Source organism: Mandrillus leucophaeus, unplaced genomic scaffold, assembly GCF_000951045.1.
Source record: "Mandrillus leucophaeus isolate KB7577 unplaced genomic scaffold, Mleu.le_1.0 Scaffold298, whole genome shotgun sequence".
Classification (NCBI taxonomy): Eukaryota; Metazoa; Chordata; class Mammalia; order Primates; family Cercopithecidae; genus Mandrillus; species Mandrillus leucophaeus.
In genome coordinates, this window is record NW_012103120.1 from 2,515,155 (window position 1) to 2,533,447 (window position 18,293).

At 39.6% G+C, this 18,293-nt stretch overlaps 1 protein-coding gene across 3 annotated transcripts in view; it reads right to left on the bottom strand.

The window, feature by feature from the left end:
• DLD (dihydrolipoamide dehydrogenase) overlaps positions 1-18,293 on the bottom strand; it is a 45,051-nt gene that overhangs the window by 11,484 nt on the left and 15,274 nt on the right. The window contains exons 2-5 of one of the 3 annotated variants that reach the window (XM_011986363.1): positions 11,584-11,900; positions 9,608-9,686; positions 1,384-1,463; positions 806-874 (exon numbers count right to left, since the gene is read on the bottom strand). In XM_011986363.1, coding sequence (XP_011841753.1) covers positions 806-874; positions 1,384-1,463; positions 9,608-9,686; positions 11,584-11,622 — 267 coding nt within the window. In that variant the 5' untranslated portion in view covers positions 11,623-11,900. Of the gene's footprint in view, positions 1-805; positions 875-1,383; positions 1,464-9,607; positions 9,687-11,583; positions 11,901-18,293 lie in introns of those variants that run through there. The other 2 variants (XM_011986364.1, XM_011986365.1) reach the window with 2 other exon arrangements.

Here is an 18,293-nt window from a genome sequence, read left to right on the forward strand (position 1 = left end):
TGGTCTTGAACTCCTGACCTCAGGTGATCTGCCCGCCTCGGCCTCCCAAAGTGCTGGGATTACAGGCGTGAGCCACTGCGCCCGGCCGATATTCTCTTTCAAATGTTCTCACCACAAAAATGGTAGGTAATGAATATGTTAATTAGCTTGACTAAATTATTCCACATTATAGTCATAAATCATAACACCACTTTGTATGTCATAAATATATACAATTGTAATCTGTCACTTTACAATAAAAATTTTAAAAGAAGTTAAAAAAAAAGACATGGCATTCTCTACATGGAATAGTATATGGGACTACACCCATTCAGTTTCTCTTACTAATCAAAGACAGACAATAATGATGTGAAAAACATTCAACAAACAAGAATGAAAAAGACTTTTACTTTCTTTAAAAGTAAAGGCATAAGTACACACTTCAGGGTGGCAGGTGAAAAAGGCAGTCATGTTTACATACATAAAGGACCTAAAAGAACAATTTACTTACTATCTATTATCTGTTACATTGGTAAAGGAAAGATAAAGAGAAAAAACTAGAACATCAGAGTCTGTCTGAATGGAAAGCTAGGCATTCTGAGACAAGGAAGCTATTTCAGGAATGAGCGGCAGAATAGTGACAGCACTCTTTAAGTTTTACAAAAGAGAAGTGTGTTTTTTATCATTCTTTTTTTTCTCTGTGTGAAATGTGCCACAACTTGGATTGTTTTTTAACAAGTGTATTTGTCTAATCTAGTCTCAATCCATCCTTCTAGTTGGTTGCTAGCCAAAAACAATCTCTGCGCTGTACAAAACATATGCTCACCTTAGAAGGAATACAACCAACATTCAAGCACGTTCCACCAAGTGTTTCATTTTTCTCAACGCAGACTGTCTACAACCAAAGAAAATATTATTTAACTGCACATAACCCCAATGTTTCAGATCACTAAAATTCCAAATATATGTCTTAATTTGTCTACAAAACAAGCTATTTGAGCTGTGTTTTCACAGAGACTAAAATATGTAGTCCTTTATAATTTACCATTTGAATAATAATAAACTCTTTTGGGCTAACCCAAAAGTGAATTATTCTAAAAGATATTTTTGTGTGCTTAACATTACCAAATATACGCTTTTAGTTCCATCACTGTATCTTCCAAAGTGTGATTAGAAGTCAAAATGAAAAGTACTGGGAAGAGAAGAAAACTAATAGATTTCACTTTCCATTCCAAGAGAATACTATAACCAAATGAACCTAATCTTTATTAGTCTCAGGCTTACAAGTTATTTATAGAGTTAAGAAAGTATTTACCATGTTTTTGCCTGCAAAGTACTTTATACACATGATCAACCCTTCCCAAATCAAAATAAATCAATACTTAGTTGGAGTTCAAACCTTACCTTGAAGCCTAACTGGGCAGCTTTAATAGCAGCAACATATCCTCCAGGACCAGAACCTATAACTGTTACATCAGCATCAACTACAATAAAAGCAAATTGATATAAAATAGTAAATTGCTTAATAGTTACCAAAAAGAGCTCTTTGGAAGAGCAAACAAATAACCCAATACTTAAATCTCTTAGAGTACAAATCAGCATTTTCTACATAGTTTCTGCACTATTTTATTACTACTACTTGATGCTCTTTGATGCTACTGAAAAATGGCGTAAATATTCAAATTTCATTTTCTGTTATCTTAAATTTCATTTTCTATTATTTTCTATTCATTACAACATGCAGAAACACAACTGAGTTCTGTAATACTAACATTGTATCCACTGACCTTCCTAAATTCTATTGATTTAATAACTGACAGGAATTTAGTGATACTGGAAGACAAGTATGTATGAAGCAAAGAGCCTGAGCTTTGGAATTCTGACATTCTGGGCTTCAAATCTCAGCACTGCCAACGATTAGTTGTGTGAACTTGACCAAATGACTTAACCTTTCTGTAATATGGGGATGAAAACACTGCCTTTAATGATTGATGTTAGAATTAAATAAGATAATTTTATATAATGCTTTAATATTTCCAATAAATTTAAGACCTATTACCTTTTTCAGGTCCTTCTGAAATATGAGGGAAAAAACAGCTTCCACGTAATATTTAACAAATATGTTTTGAACTTGCATATTGATATTTTTTGTATACTTTAAAGATAATAGGCTAACCAGAATATTCAATTAACTACTGTGGCTATTTTTCAAATAAAGATAAAAAATTGAAAATTAATTTTGATCAGTATCCTTAGGAGTGTAACAATCATAATACTAATGTGCAAATAAGTTCAATTACTCCCATTCTTCTCAATCCAACTTCAAATAAAGTAACAATGACTTTTAAGAGTTAGGAAACAGTCTCCCTTTTCTTCCCCTTCCACTGTCCTGACAACCACAACTAGTCTAGCATTTAGCAATTCGTAACACATATTCACATATATTATCATGTTTGAGTCTCAGAATTTCCTATGAGGAAGATAAAGATGTCATAAATAAGACATTTCACAGAAGAAACAAGAAGTTCAAGAGAGGTCAATTAACTTGTCTAAGGTTAACTGGCAAGTGAACTGCAGAGACAAACTAAGCTTTTTGACTCTACTTCCAGTAGTCTTTCCATTATTCAATACTATTCCATTCCTCAGTTTTAACCATCATAAACTAAAATCCCAGAGAGCAATAATCAAGCTTTATAATCACTACCTAAGTGACCTTAGGTGAGTAATTTAACCTGCCTCATCTTTGTTTCCATACCTGGCAAAAGAAAGACCACAAAAAAATCTACTTCATAGAATAAAATAATGCATGTAATAATTTAGCATAGTACCTCTAGCACACATAGTAAGTATTCTATACATAGTAGGTATATTCTGACCTACAAAGAATACTATTCTAATTTGCATCACCACCTCTCCCCAAAAACACACACCCCTAGAGTAATATCATTCAAAAACCTTTGCTGGCCTGAATAGAATCATAGAACCTCTGTGTTGGTGGATAACTAAGTTATTCAGCCCAATTATCCACAAAAATCTAAGAATCCCTCCTGCTGAATAAATGAAAGTACGAGATTTTCTTTGGTTATAGCAGATGATAACTGAGATAATACATGAAAAATACGTACAGTCATTTCAATATATGAAAAATTGCTTCAATTTTTACTGATCCATCTGTGCTTTTTAGCCACCCTGCGTGGTTCAGACTCAGGTTCAGAATTAAGTATCTAATAAAATGTATTTTTATTTTCAAATCTTGAACCAAGTGATAATCTACACAACATCCCTCAAATGGGTTCTAATTTTTAATTTCAGAGTAATGTAAATACAAGCTACAAAACAGGTTTCTTTGCTGAATTTTTAATGTCTTTTCTGATTAAAAATACAAGTTTACTGAATAAATTTAAATACACTAAATCAAAAAAAAAAAAAACCCATCCACATTGCCATACAACCCAGAGAAAACTGTTTATAGAACCTCCCAATCTTTCCTCTAGGAAAGTTTTTATAAAATTCAATTTTTGCCATATTTTATATTCTTTTCTCATTCTTACATGAGCATATATATTTATAACATATTATTGCTATGATTCTCCAAAAACCCTTTTAATGACAATAAAACTAAATTAAATATTTTAAATTTTGAGTATATGTATTTTTGAGCATGTATCTTTAATCACGGATATGTAACAATTCTTATAGTAGGTCCATGGTACTAAAATGAAAAATAAATTTGGTTTGGAAAAGAACTGTTTTAGTAAGGTCAGGAGAAGTAAACAAGAGATAAAAGATAATAGCCAAAACCCTTGGGTTTCATTTCCCTATTCACTACGTAATCTTAGCGGTTATTTTTTTTTTTTTAAACTTCAGAAAATACCAAAAATTCAAGAGTTCCTCTCTCACTATAGATACTAGATGTAATATTCCATCACAATACCACTAAAGTGCTAAGATGCACAAAAATGAGAAAAAAGCAGACTCTTTATGTAAAGATCTGTCAACTGAGAATACAGGAGGGTATAAGCCAGGAACAAACTTTCAAAAACAAACCAGTATTTAGGGGAAGTATACACACATCTACAATATACTTTGAAATGTATCAAAAAATAAGATGGACTGATGGATAAACTGATGAGCACATATGTGGTACTGTAAGCACAGAAAATGTTAATGGAAGAAAATTATGGGTGTTCAATGTAAAATTCTTACAATTTTCTAAATGTTTGTAATTTTTCATAATAAAATGTCAGAAAAATAATCTAACTCTCACCTGTACCAAAGGATGCATACAAATGAAAGCTGACAACAAATGATTCTGACTCACCCTCTCCTTGTCAAGAAGAATTTTACAGGTTAGGTCCCATACATAAAGTTAAAAAATCAGAATACAGGCCAGCATGGTAGCTCATGCCTGTAATCCCAGCACTTTGGAAGGCCGAGGCAGGTGGTCACCTGAGGTCAGGAGTTTGAGACCAGCCTCACATGGCGAAACCCCATCTCTACCAAAAATACAAAATATTAGCCAGGCGTGGTTGTGAGAGCCTGTAATCAGCTACTCGGGAGGCTGAGGCAGGAGAATCACTTGAACCCGGGAGGTGGATGTTGCAGTGAACCAAAACCGTGTCACTGCACTACTCCAGCCTGGGTAACAAGAGCGAAACTCTATCTCAGAAAAAAAAAAAAAAAGGATACAGAAAAGTAGTTAAATGAAATACATTTATTTAAGGCAAGCCTGATGGAAAAATGGCAAATGACAGCTGAATAGCAATCTGTGTTTCAAGTGTCAGTGAAGTATCAGCTGATTCAAACATGGTCCTTTAGATTCTGAAATGTGTGCTCCTATCAGGTTTAAAGTATCAGGTTGATACTTTAAAAATACTGGAGTACAATAAGAAGTGACTGACTTGAACAAGGCAATTAATGTTATTAAAATTAACTCAAAGAAAAAAGGCAAGAAAAGTACTCTACAAATTCTCCAAGTGTTACATATTAGATCATTACAAGGAAAATAAGGCACCACATTATCCAGGCTACCACTGAAATAAAGGTGTTGTGTTACAAATCAATTTTAATCATCAATATAATTATAAGATGTATCTCAAGAAGTCAGTCTGTGTAATCCCAGCACTCTGGGAGGCCAATGTGGGTGGATCACTTGAGGTCAGGACTTCAAGACAAGGCAGGCCAACATGGTGAAACCCTATCTCTACTAAAAATACAAAAATTAGCTGGGCATAGTGGTGCATGCCTGTAGTCCCAGCTACTCAGGAGGCTGACGCATGAGAATCTCCCGAACCTGCGAGGCAGAAGTTGCAGTGAACCAAGATCGCACCATTGCACTCCAGCTTGCACGACAGAGTGAGACGCTGTTTCAAAAAAAAAGTCAGTCTACAATACCTAACACTTGGGTAGTTTACAATGTGCCAGTTAGTGAGCCAGTCACGTGTACTGTCTTATGTAAGCCTCATTACATTTCTATGACATAGTTATTACTACCATTAACAGAGGAAGAAAAGGTTGAAAACAACTAAATAACTTGCATAAGGCTACACAACTAGTAAGTAATCTAGCCAGGATTCAAACAAGGTCCTCTAGATTCTGACATGTATGCTCCCATGTACCATTATGTTCTATCGCCTGCCAAAACACTCAGATGATCCCATAATCTCCTGGACAATCAAGAACTTCAACTAAAATGACAAGAATATGCTTTACTATCAGAACAAAATCAAATAGTTATGACTCATCAGTACCTTCAATAACCTTACAATACAGTGAGGAAAAAGAGGTACATGTCAAAATGAAGATAAAACCAGATTTTTGGCTGGGCGTGGGGGCTCACACCTGTAATACCAGTATTTTGGGAGGCCAAGGCGAGTAGATCACCTGAGGTCAGGACTTCAAGACCGGCCTGGCCAACATGGTGAAACCCCATCTCTACTAAAAATACAAAAATTAGCCGGGCATGGTGGCAGGTGCCTGTAATCCCAGCTACTCGGGAGGCTGAGGCAGGAGAATTGCTTGAACCTGGGAGGCGGAGGTTATAGTGAGCCAAGATTGTGCCATTGCACTCCAGTCTAGGAGACAAGAGCCAGACGTCGTCTTAGAAAGAAAAAAAAAAAAAAAAACCCAGATTTTTAAAAAGAAAAATCAAACAGGAAAAGAGATGTCATAAGGCAATAATCATTAATTACCAAATGTACTGAATATAAGAGCTACTTGGTAAGGTTTATTTGCTGACATTTTGTTGAGGGGTAAGGGAAGTTGTTTTTACATTGTCAATGGCCTTATTCTCCAGTCTTTTTCAGTAACTTCCTCCTATACTGAACACTCTATACTTGTTATCACCCAAAACTGTTCAGCCTCTGAAATCAACACTCCACTTTCTGGTCATAACCTCCTGGTCCCTAAAGAAGAAATACAGTAAAAAAAGAAATAATCTGAAGTAAAACAAACCTGGGTTCCAAACTCTACCCCGGCTAAGTTCTTGGGTCAATTACTCAATCTCTCTGGGCTTTGATAACATGGGGATAATAGTAAGGATGACACCTGCAGCCTCAGAGAGTGCGCATGTTAAGATCCTAAGAAGGTGCCAGGTGCATACTGGTTACTCAGTGTTACTCCCCTTCTCAGATCCACCTCCAAACTTCAGTCCGGCAGCCTCTAGTCTCATTCACATCCTCCATTTTAGTCTACACAGTGCTACCACAGAGCTAAAACCCAACTCAGATGTTATTCTCTTTGTTGTTATGCTCTATTGGTTCCCCAATCTCTTGTTAGATAAAGCCCATGTTCCTAAGTACAACATCCAAATTCCTTCAGTAACTATTTCTCCAGCCTCATCTCCTACCATGTTCTGTTTACTCACCAATACCATGCAGTTTAAGCCTCAGTAACAGTGAATTACTACTCTTAGCCTACATGCATAGAATTATGCTCATCTACCTATGTACGATCTGTTCCATCTACCTAGAAATAAACACTAACAGCACGCATTTCACATTACAAACACTACGTTAAGCTCTTGGGGGGGTGTGCCTGCACATGCTGTGTCGTGTGTGTGTATACATAAATGACATAGCCCTAGTTCTTATAGTCTAAACAGGAAAAAAAAAAAAAAAGAATTACAGTGAAAGGTCCAACCTGTAACCAGAGTTACTCTCAACCTTTTCAGCTATCAACATAATTCCTAAGGAAAGAATTATGTGACCATTCCCAATCCATATATATATAGATGTCATTACTCCCTATGCTTAGTCTGTGGACCCCAGTCACAATTATGTGTTGGATGTTTGTCTCCCCCAACTAAATTGTAAGCTCTATAAAAGCTAGGTCTTGTCCGTCTTGCTCACTGCTGTATTCCAGTAGTTAGCCCAGTGACTAACACATAGTAGATATTAGTATCTGTCGAAATAATAAATAAAAGAATGAATGAATGAGTGAACATGAGTGATATAAGTGCTACAAGTTTGATTAAGTGCTGTCATGAAATAAAAGGTCACATCAACAGCAACACACACAACTTTGCAAATTCTGATGAACCTGGTTCATAAGGCTATTCAGACATCTCTCAGATGTTGTAACCGAGACTGTATCATAGTAAGATTTGAACTTCTCAGGAGAGTCAATCAATACTCATGTAAGGAAGAAAACTGAATAAAACATTAACAGTGCAGGCTCTGAAGTCAAAAGGATTCTCCCAGCTCTGTCATTTCCTAGTTGAAAAACCTAACTCTTCCATCTATAAAATGGGGAGAACAGCAGCACATAGGTAGCAGAAAGGCCATGAGGGTTAAATCTGTGCCCAAGACAGAGTTAAGCCCTTAGTGCATCAGTTAATATTATTATTGTTGTAGCTGGATACTTACTTTGTACAAGACACCATACCAGATGCTTTGCCATAGAGCAGTAACTAAAACAGACCTGGCCCAGGGTTCATTCATTCAATAAATATGTACTGATTACCTACTGTATCACTTTAGGTACAAAACAAAACAGTCAGTCACACACAGTCCCTGCCCTGATGAAGTCTGCATTCCTGGGGAAAAGACAGTAAGCACATACCTCAGACAAATACAAGTATGTGTGTAAAATGTTTGTTACTGCATCTACTCAAAGCTTTTACACACTTTACATACATGGGTACTAAGTGATTCATGATTTACTCAATGTCAAGGCATCCCCAAACTGATCGTGGAACGCTCAGCCTCATTCCACTAAAATCCAAGTTCTGGCTCAGGAGCTGCCTGGCAAATAGAAGGCACTGAATAATCTTTGTTGACTGATTCCAAAGGTATAAAAAACATCCTTTAGAAATGAAAATCTAACATCTCTCCTGTTATGTGAGTTGAGAAAATGAGATTCCCATTTAAAAAGAGACAAAGTGTATAAGAGGTCCAACTTTTCCCCTCATCATCATATTAGCTTTTTTTTAAAAAGGATTTCTTGAACTGTTTAAAGCTAGGATAAATCACTCACTCACTGTTGGTCATGGGTGACTAGAATCCTCCCCCTTCCTCTAGAAATAAAATACCCAAAATGATAATGGCTGGATAACAGTTGAGGATACAGGATTAAATTACTTCACAGAATGCAGGGAGACTGACAGTCACAGTTCCCCCAGATAATGATTTCTATAATTGAAGCTTTAAGACATTCGATTTTACTTATAATCCATATGGGTGAATTCAGTAAATGTCAAAACAGTTCATTTCAAATAATCAATATCCTTGGTACTTCAATATAATCCTATTGATTTTCTGTTTTAAATATTTAAAAAAAATAAAACGCATATCCTTTACAGGAACTTCAAAAATAAAAAAAAAGTATACCAGAGAAAATTCCATAATCCATAGCTTCCTTTTAAGGTACATCCTGCTAATCTTTAAAACATGCTTTTGATAAACCCATGAAAACTTTCATTCAGGATGTCAAGAAAGTCATCTCATCATTCTAAACAGTATTAAAATAACCAACACAACCTCACTCAATGGACAAAATTAACTTTTTAAATGTAAACATATGAAATTGCTGCCCTGCTCAAAACCTTTGTTTCCCATCATACTTGGAGTACGATCCAAACTACTAGGCCTGGCTTATAAGGCACTCCATGATCTGTCTCCTGCCTACCTCTCTGATTTTACATTCTATGCGTTTCTGTTCCAGCCCCATCAGCCTTCTTGCTATTCCTTAAACTTCACAAGCTAAGTTCCACCTCAGACCTTTCTCAGTGTTGTTTCCCTCTGCCTGAAGTAACCTCAATCCTTCACTTCACTCAGGATCCTGCCCAGACATCATCTCCTCAGAAAGGCCTTTCCTGACACTGTATCTAAAATTATCTTTCTCCCTATCACCTGCTTTAATTGTCAGTTACTTCCCAAAAATATTTATCCGTTACTTATATATTGTTTGTCTTTTATCACCAAATTACAAGTTTCACAAGAGCAGGGTTTTACCTTGTTCACCGCCTGGAACACACTAGCTCAACACACATTCAAACGAATAAATACATAAACAAATGAACTATAAGACACTTAACATAAGTTATTCCAATATTCACTTACTTTTACATAGAAACAAAAACGAACTGTCAACTAACGTGATGAAAAAAATGTTTTACTTAAGTACTTACTCGGCTGATCTGCGTAAGTTCTCAGAGGCACTGCAGAAAGTCCCTGTAGGCCATGAGATATTCGATTGAAATGGCCCCTCTAGAAAAAGAAAATGTTCCTACTATGTAAGATATGAATTCAAAACATAGAACTACTTAAGGCTGATGAAAACAGAACAATTTTTGGCAAATGTATCAAGCAAGGATTATTAGTGTATCTTCTTCCATTGCCACACAGAAGTTACAGATCAACTTTCCCTCTTTGACGATAACTAATCATTTGAACTTTTCAGTCTCAGCTTGCCACACCCATCTTTTTATTATGAATAGTCAACAAACCATCTCATACTTAATTTTAAAAATGTATTCAATGGTATTTTTATTCAATTTTCAGAAAACATGGCTATTAGTGCCAGGGATCATTTTAATGTCATAAAGCTCTGAGCCAGCCGTGGTGGCTCACGCCTGTAATCTCAACACTTCGGGAGGCTGAAGTGGGTGGATCACCTGAGGTCAGGAGTTCCAGACCAGCCTGGCCAACATGGTGAAGCCCCGTCTCTACTAAAAATACAAGAGAATTTGCCAGGTATAGAGGTGGGCGCCTGTAATCCCAGCTACTCGGGAGGCCGAGGCAGGAGAATCGCTTGAACCCGGGAGGCGGAGGATGCAGTAAGCCGAGATCGCGCCATTGCACTCTAGCCTGGACGTCAGAGTGAGCCTCCGTCTCAAAATAAATAAATGAATAAAGCTCTGAAAGTTCTAACTTAAATACTTGAATAATCTATACATGATAATCCTTTTACCTGTAATTTTTGTTTCCTAACTTTAAGCCAGCATGTATATATAGTCCATATTTACTTAGAACCATCTATGAAGATGTTCCTGAGCCATCAACTAGGAATAGCAAATTAGACAAGGTAACTTAGGAAAATGCACCAAGTAGTGTACTTACGTTCTGGAGCTATGACAGTTTGATAAAACTCATCATCTCCCTAATCTCTATATATGGATGGCTACCATTTCCTAAGGGCAATGAGGCAGAAAGAAAGAAAGCAAACAGCCCCTGCTCCTATCACAGTAGGCAAATGGGCGGCAGTGACAAAACTACTCCAAGGCAACTCTTAACACTTGAGGTTAGGACAGCAAACCCAAAGAGCAGCCGATTGTCAATCTTAGAGTTTTAGTCCCACCTCCGCCGCTCCCTAAAAGCATGACTTATAGAATGTTACATTAACTTTTGGGAACGCAGGTTCCTCATCTCTGAAACAAAGGGGTTTGATCGCTATATTATTTTTGAGGTCTCCACCAATATAGTACCCGGCCACGGTGCCACATACACACAATTTGTAGGTGTATTAATTGTGTGTATGGTAGGCAGGTTAAAAAGGAAAGTTGTTCTGATAACCTGTTGCAATTAAAGATTTAAATATCCAGAAAGACCTGAGAGATGGCAATGAACACCAGCTGAAAGCTGCCAACACTGACAAGACCTTAGAGGAATTCCGAGGGCTTTCTGTTGGAGCTGACTGGGTCTGAACCATTCAAGAAGTGACCCCAGGGTTACCTGCCCACTGCATAAAACGAGGCCACTCAGGGGTCAGAATTAGGATGAGAAAAAGGCAGAAGGTATAAAGAGCCAGACTATACGGGACGTGGGTGGCTTACACTTCCTCCAAGGTAGAGGCCTCTGTGTGACCGGGATGGCCCTCGGCCCAGGCTTGGGGGTGTGGCATCTGTGACCGCCGGCCGTCACACAACCTGAAAGGACTCGCCACAGCCTGGGGCCCAGGCCCGTCCCTCGCCTGCTACCGCCGCAGGAGAAGCTGCTACCTCGGAGCCTAGGGCCGGGCTGAGCCGGTGCAGAGGCGGTGCCAGGGGTGGTGCGGGCCAGGCGCCTGGGCTCCACCAGGCCAACGGGCTTAGGCCGCGTCCCGGACCCACTGAGCGGGACCTTCCGTGCCTCTGGCTCAGCACGACCCCACCTACTCGGCCCTCACCTTGGCCAAGGAGCAGTACACACGACTCCAGCTCTGCATTTTTCCGCTGTATCTTCCCTTCCGCCAATGCTTTCACCTCCGCTGGGCGCCTCCGCCGCCTCGCCAAGGTCTCCCCGCCCTGCGCATGCACAGGCGCAGTTACGTTTTCGCCCGGGAGCCGCGCGATTGGCCCGCGCGGTTCTACCGTAAGAGGTGTTCCTGTCAGGCTAGGCGTCGTACGCTGTCGTAAGGAGCGTAGTGCTTTGTCGCAGCGGGGGTGGTGGTGGGAAAGATTTAGGGGCCGGTGTCAAAATGTCGAGCTACAATGTATTCTTATACTTGGAAGATGAAATAAACAAATAAAACTATCGTTTGCCTAATGCACGCTACAGACAGTAAAGCGTGACAAGTTTGACAAGCTCTTGGTTGTGCTAGGCATTCCTCGGCACTTTCTACAGAGATTTCACCCTTGCGACAACCATATGGAGTATTACTAGTATTTCCATTTCTTGGATGAGGCCCAGAGAGGTTAAACATTGACCCCAAGGTCTTGAAAAGGAGAGATAACTGCAGCCCCAAGGCCAAAACCTTTGGTCTTAACTACTGCTTTATACTCGCTCCCCTCAAGTGCCATATAAGGGATGGGGCTACAGATTTTGGCATCGCCAGCATCCTGCTCTAATTAGCTAACTGACAATAGGTAGAAAACACACTATCTTCTATTTCTTTGGTTGAGAAACACATCTGCCCGGTAAAACAGAGTGGGATGGTGGATGAGATTTTAGGTTTTGAGAGATAATCGGTTGAAAGGGTTGAAAAACACTGTCTTCAAGATTGAGCACGAAAGTCTAAGGTCTGATTCTTGCCTTCCATAACTCGAAATAGTGTGAATAAACTTAATTCTACATTTATTGAAAGTCTACCACCCAGGCCTTGTGCTGGGCTAAACACTGGTTAGAAATTACTGCCTATCTACGTTCAGGTTTAGATATGAGTAATATTTAGTGTTTGTTATAGAGATGGCATTGCTGGCAGCTCTGTCCTGTGACAGGGTCCCCGGCTCCTTTTATCTCGTGACTCTGCCATCATCAGAGCTTGCCTTGAATCCTTCATTCAAGATGGCTGCTGGAGTTTCTACAATCATATCCCCTCATTCCATCTGATAACAAAGCCACACCTAGCTGCAAGGGGATCTGCAAAACATAGTCTTGTCACCTGAGTGCCTACCTAAAATTGTATTAATAAGCAAGGTGAGATGAAGAGATATTGGGGGACAGTGAGTAGCCTCTACCACACAGATGGGGAGAATTGTCTCCTCTCCAGCTTCATGGCAGTTTTTGACATCTGGTCTAGGAGTTATTGTACCATATGCACCAAATCTCACAGTTCTTTCCTGAACTTTCTGGGGCTTTGTCCCCTACTCCCTTGTCCAAAATTACAATATCATATTTTTATTTTTTAAAAATGAAACATTTCCATCCCTTCCAGCTGTCATTCACAAAGCCTAGGAGCTCAACCTAGTATGAGAATTGAGGCAGGAAATAGATTCGTTACTGCACTCCCCATGTTCCTCCACATTCCTCCTCATCTCTTCTACCAATTATACCTCTTCTCCTCTCAGCTAGAACAAAAGCCACAATGCATATAAATCAATGCAAACACGCTGGGGGTGGAGGGGGAGATGTCAACAATGGACAGCCCACACTTGCAGTGTTTGTATTCCAGCTAAGGAATATAACCAGAAATTGAAACATACTTATTTTGCTAACTTGATTTTTTTCACTTAAAACTCTCACGAGCAACTTTCCACGTTCATATTGGCCTACAACATTAGTTCTAATTGTTTGGGTGAGGGAGAAAGGACAAGATGGAGGAAGGTGAACAAGAAGGCACAATCCATGTTGCTTCCGGGTTCTTCCTCACCAACATTCCCGTGCACGGGAAAATGCAGCCCGCTCCGGGAAGATGCAGATCAACCGAGCATGCGCCAGATGACGTCAATCCGAAGAGTTCGAAACTTACCCAGCCACGCCTATGGAGACGCCCCTATCACGCCCTTATCCCGCCCACTGCCCTCCCCCTTCCAGTACCAATGCATAAAATTCTGCCACTGGCAGGAGCCAGCATGACTTCTTCAGCCCCCGCATTTGTGGACCAGAGAACCTCACCTGAGAGTGTCGGTGCGACTTCCCTGGCCCCCCACAGCTGAGGACCAGAGAACCTCGCCCGAGAGTGTATGCATATTTGCAAATAAAAGGCTGCCACTTTCTTCGCTCGTTTTGGCCTTTATTGATATTTAGTCTTTGCGTCTATTAATAGTAGTAATAGAGAAACAAAACACTAATGACTACTAAGTATTTTGGGACATACCCATTTAACTATATTTTATTATTAGATATGTAAGTCATTACCAATTTTTCAATGTCATGATTGAAAATCACCTGAGGTCAGGAGTTCGAGACCAGTTTGGCCAACATGGCAAAACCCCATCTCTACTAAAAATACAAAAATTAGCAGGGTGTGGTGGCATGTGCCTGTAATCCCAGCTACCCAGAAGGCTGAGGCAGGAGAATTGCTGGAATCTGGGAGGCAGAGGCTTCAGTGAGCCAAGATTGCGCCACTACACTCCAGCCTGGGCAATAGAGCAAGACTCCATCTCAAAAAAACCTATCCTTAACTCCTTAATTTTCTGGTCTTTTCACCATACATTTGCATTTTGGCCACCTTATCCATTTCCATGGCTTTAGCACCTGCCTACATACACTAATACATAACTTCTAAATCCTTATCTCCAGTCTTTTTAGAATTTTTTTTTTTTTTTTGTAGAAACAGGGTCTCATTTTGTTGCCTCAGTTTCCCAAAGTGCTGGAATTACAGGCACAAGGCACTGCACCTAGCCCTTATCTTCAGTCTTCTCTCCTGATCTCCGATTGCATATTTTCTCTGTTTTTCTTTTCTTCTTCTTCTTTTTTTTTTCTTTTTCTCTTTTTTTTTTTTTTTTTTTTTAAATGTGTGTGTGTGACAGGGTTTCACTCTGTTGCCCAATCAGGAGTGCAGTGGAATGATCTCAGCTCCCTGCAGCATCAACTTCCTGGGCTCAAGTAGTCCTCCTGACTCAGCCTCCCATGTAGCTGGGACTACAAGTGCATACCCCATACCCAGCGAATTTTAAAATTTATTTTGGTAGAGACAAGGTCTCACTATGTTACCCAGGTTGGTCTTGAACTCCTGAGCTCAAGCAATCCTTTCACCTTGTCCTCCCAATGTGCTAGGATTACAGATGTGAGCCACCGCACCTGGCCTCAACTGTATATTTTCAACAGTCTACTGAATATGTCTAATGGTTATCTCAGTTTCAATTATCTAACATCTTAATATAAAATACATATGTTTTTCATTATGATTAATGATACCTCTAAAACGCCTATCATCCATATGAAAGATTTTGTAGCCCTTCTCAACTCCTCTCTTTATTCCAGTGTCTAACTGGCCATTGCTTTAGTTAGATTCTCCTAGAAGCAGACCCAGAAACAAGGATTTGAATGTAAGGAGTTTATTTGATAAATGATGCAAGGAAGCACCAGTTGGAGATGGAAAAGGGATGGAAACTGTTTCAGATACATTAATTAGTAGACTATTACTGTGGGCAATTGGGGCTCAGACTCACTGGAGGCCTCTGGGAGACAGCATAGAGCATGCTTCAGAGTTGCCCTACCCAATCTATATCCATCAACTTCCATCAGTCCTTGAGTGAGAACTGATTCCAGGGACTTAACTCTCTACAATTCTCACCTGCCCCGTAAGTGCACAGAGTTAGTACCAGCAGCCAGAGAAATCTCCCAGGCAAAGAGTTTCTGATGCTTGCAGTAGAAATGCTTTGAGTGCAGAAATGCTTTGAATGCAGAGGAGAAGTGAATGCTAAGAGTTTACAGGGGAGACACCCACAAGATCTGCGATAATCACCAAGTCCTATCAATTCTGAATGTGAGAATGAGAGTGAAGGAATCATTGAGATGGCTCCAGAGTTGCTAGCTTAGACAGCTGGTAGAGAGTGAAACCAATGCAGAAATAGGCAACATAGGAGAAAGAGCAGCCTTGGAGAAAGATAATGAGTTATGTTTTTTTAAATCTGAGATACCAGCTGGACATCTGAGCGAAGAAAAGTTACTGGAGCACAATTTTAGAGCTTACAAACTCCAGATGTGGACTTGGAAATTTGCTGGCATGTCGACACATATGGGAATAGATGAATTCATTAAGGATAGCATGTTTTTTTAAAAAAAAAACGTTATGAGGGAGCGTGAACAGGAGCTGAAAATGGTATGTCTGATACAGTGTAGGTCGTGGGGCCAGTCCAGGCTGGAGCGCAGTGCCATAAGTATAGGCTTCTCGCTCACATGGTGTTTAGTAGTTTCTTCTTGAGCCAATGCATGTATTACAGCAGCAGGCTTCTTTGTGCTTTCTCATCATAGTAACGTACTACTTGTAAATACATTTTTCCATTTTCTGTTTTTTTGTGTTTTTGACATTTTGTTTCATTGGTCTGATGTATATTTTCCATGCCCTCACCCCTTTAAGGAAAAAAAAAAGGAAAAAAGCAACACACACCCACACAAAATCATTATTTGTTATATTATTTTTAACTGGGCTCTGTGGTCTTCTAGAAGAGGTTGCTGCACAGGAGAATCTCTCATATAGTGCCACTCTCCTCCAAATTGCCTCAGGCAAGAACAGAATTGGTGAAACCCACACAGTGGGACCTGAGAGGTCATTAATTGGCCCCCGTTGCCCCCCAAATTGTTCTATTCCATCTAACCACTACCCTAACTCCTGGCCTGAAAGTTTTCTGTTAAGAGATTTATTCTTATTGCTCCATTTCCAAACATTCTCTATTCCAACAAGCTAACAGTTGCTAGATTTAAATACGATTCTTCCCTTGGGGAAAAGAGGGTAAGAGGATTATTCTAAACCCTGTGTGAAGCTTTACGTCATTTCTCCATTTAATCATCACTCCAGCCCTGTGAAGTGGTTTGCCTGTAGATTTTCTTGTGGATGGTTAGCCAAGGAACTAAGACTGTCAAGTGGATGAAGTAATTGTCATGGAGGATAAGATCCTTTCCCAGTTGGACAGACTTGGGGCAGGGGGAGGGGAGCAGAGTGAGTGGCAAGTAGGTAGCAAGTGAAGGACAGAAGCTGAAAGAAAAGAGGAGCAAACATTGATGAGAAGTCAAAGACACCAGGCTTAGTAAAAGTGCTGTCTTGTCTTGAGTATGAGTGCTAACTACTGCAGTAATAGTATTAACAACTTTAATAATCTGAATTTTCTTTATAGCTTGCAAGGTCTCTTTATCCATTCATTCTCTCACAGGTCCAGTAATCACTGAGGGCCCACTATGTGCTTGACATTGTGCTAAAAGCCAGGAAAGTTACAGAGAGCTAAACCAGAGCCAGTCCCTGACCTCATGAAGTTTACATCCTGACGGTGTAACTAGGTTAACAACTACTGCCATATGAAATAGAAAAGTGCAATTATGATAAACACTATGAAAGAGCATGGAGATCCAGGAGGGATTTGAACTAGTTGGGCAAGACAGAAGAGCAGAAAAGTCTCCTCTGAGGGAGTGATGCTTCAGCTAATATCCAAACAATGACAAATTATCTGAGCAGGGAGGATGGAATGAGTGTCCCAGGCAATAAACATTATCAACATACTCATTTTACAAATGGGAAAGAATGTTGTAGGGAGAACTGGACTGACAATCAGGAGACTCAAGTTCTAGACCTTGTCTGCTCCTTTACTTTCAGTGTTTGTAATCTAGCATAGGTCAGCTCTTCTTTTTATTTTATTTTATTTCATTTTATTTTATTTTATTTTATTTATTACCTGCATTACACAGATGCAGCATTCATCTCTTGGCTTCCCAAACCTTAAATTGAGGGGCTCCAAGGTCCCTTCTAGTTATAAAGCCTACAGTCCTATTTAACTGAGCTGCAAAGAGCTGGCTTATGAAGAACTACATAATGGTCATAGTAGCCTCACATCTGTTAGGATGGCTAATTATCAAAAAGACAAGAGATAACAAGTGTTGGCAAGGTTATGGAGAAGAAGGAACTCTTGCACACTATTGGTAGAAATGAAAATCAGTATAGCCATTATGGAAAACAGTATAGAGCTTTCTCAAAACCGTAGAGGACTACGTGCTCACAAACAGGGTGTTCCCGATAAGTCCTGCTCTCGCAAAGGAAGCAGGGCGTTCCCCATAAGTCCTGCTCTCGCAAACGAAGCAGGGCATTCCTTCCCTGTTTACAGGGAGGACTAAGGAGCCAGCTGCTAACAGCAGATCCTAGTGGCTTGTTTATGTGTAAACATCTTGAAAATCCAGAAAGTCAGGGAAAGGTCAGAAAAACAACAATGTGTCTTGTGACTTGGTAACATTCCACAAAGGACTGTATAAAATAAAGCAGAGCGCGCCATTCGAGGCAGCCGCCATGTTTGTCTTGTCTGGTGTTGTCTTGTGTGTTCATTCCTTTGTTTAGGAAACACGTGGACCCCAACAAAAACATTAAAAATAGAACTACCATATGAACCAGCAATCCTTCCTCTGGGTATATACACAAAGGAAGTGAAATAAGTATCTTAAGAGATAGCTGCACTCCCACATCACAGCCTTATTCACAGTAGTCAATATATAAACAACTAAGTGTCCATTAATAGATGAAGGGATAATATT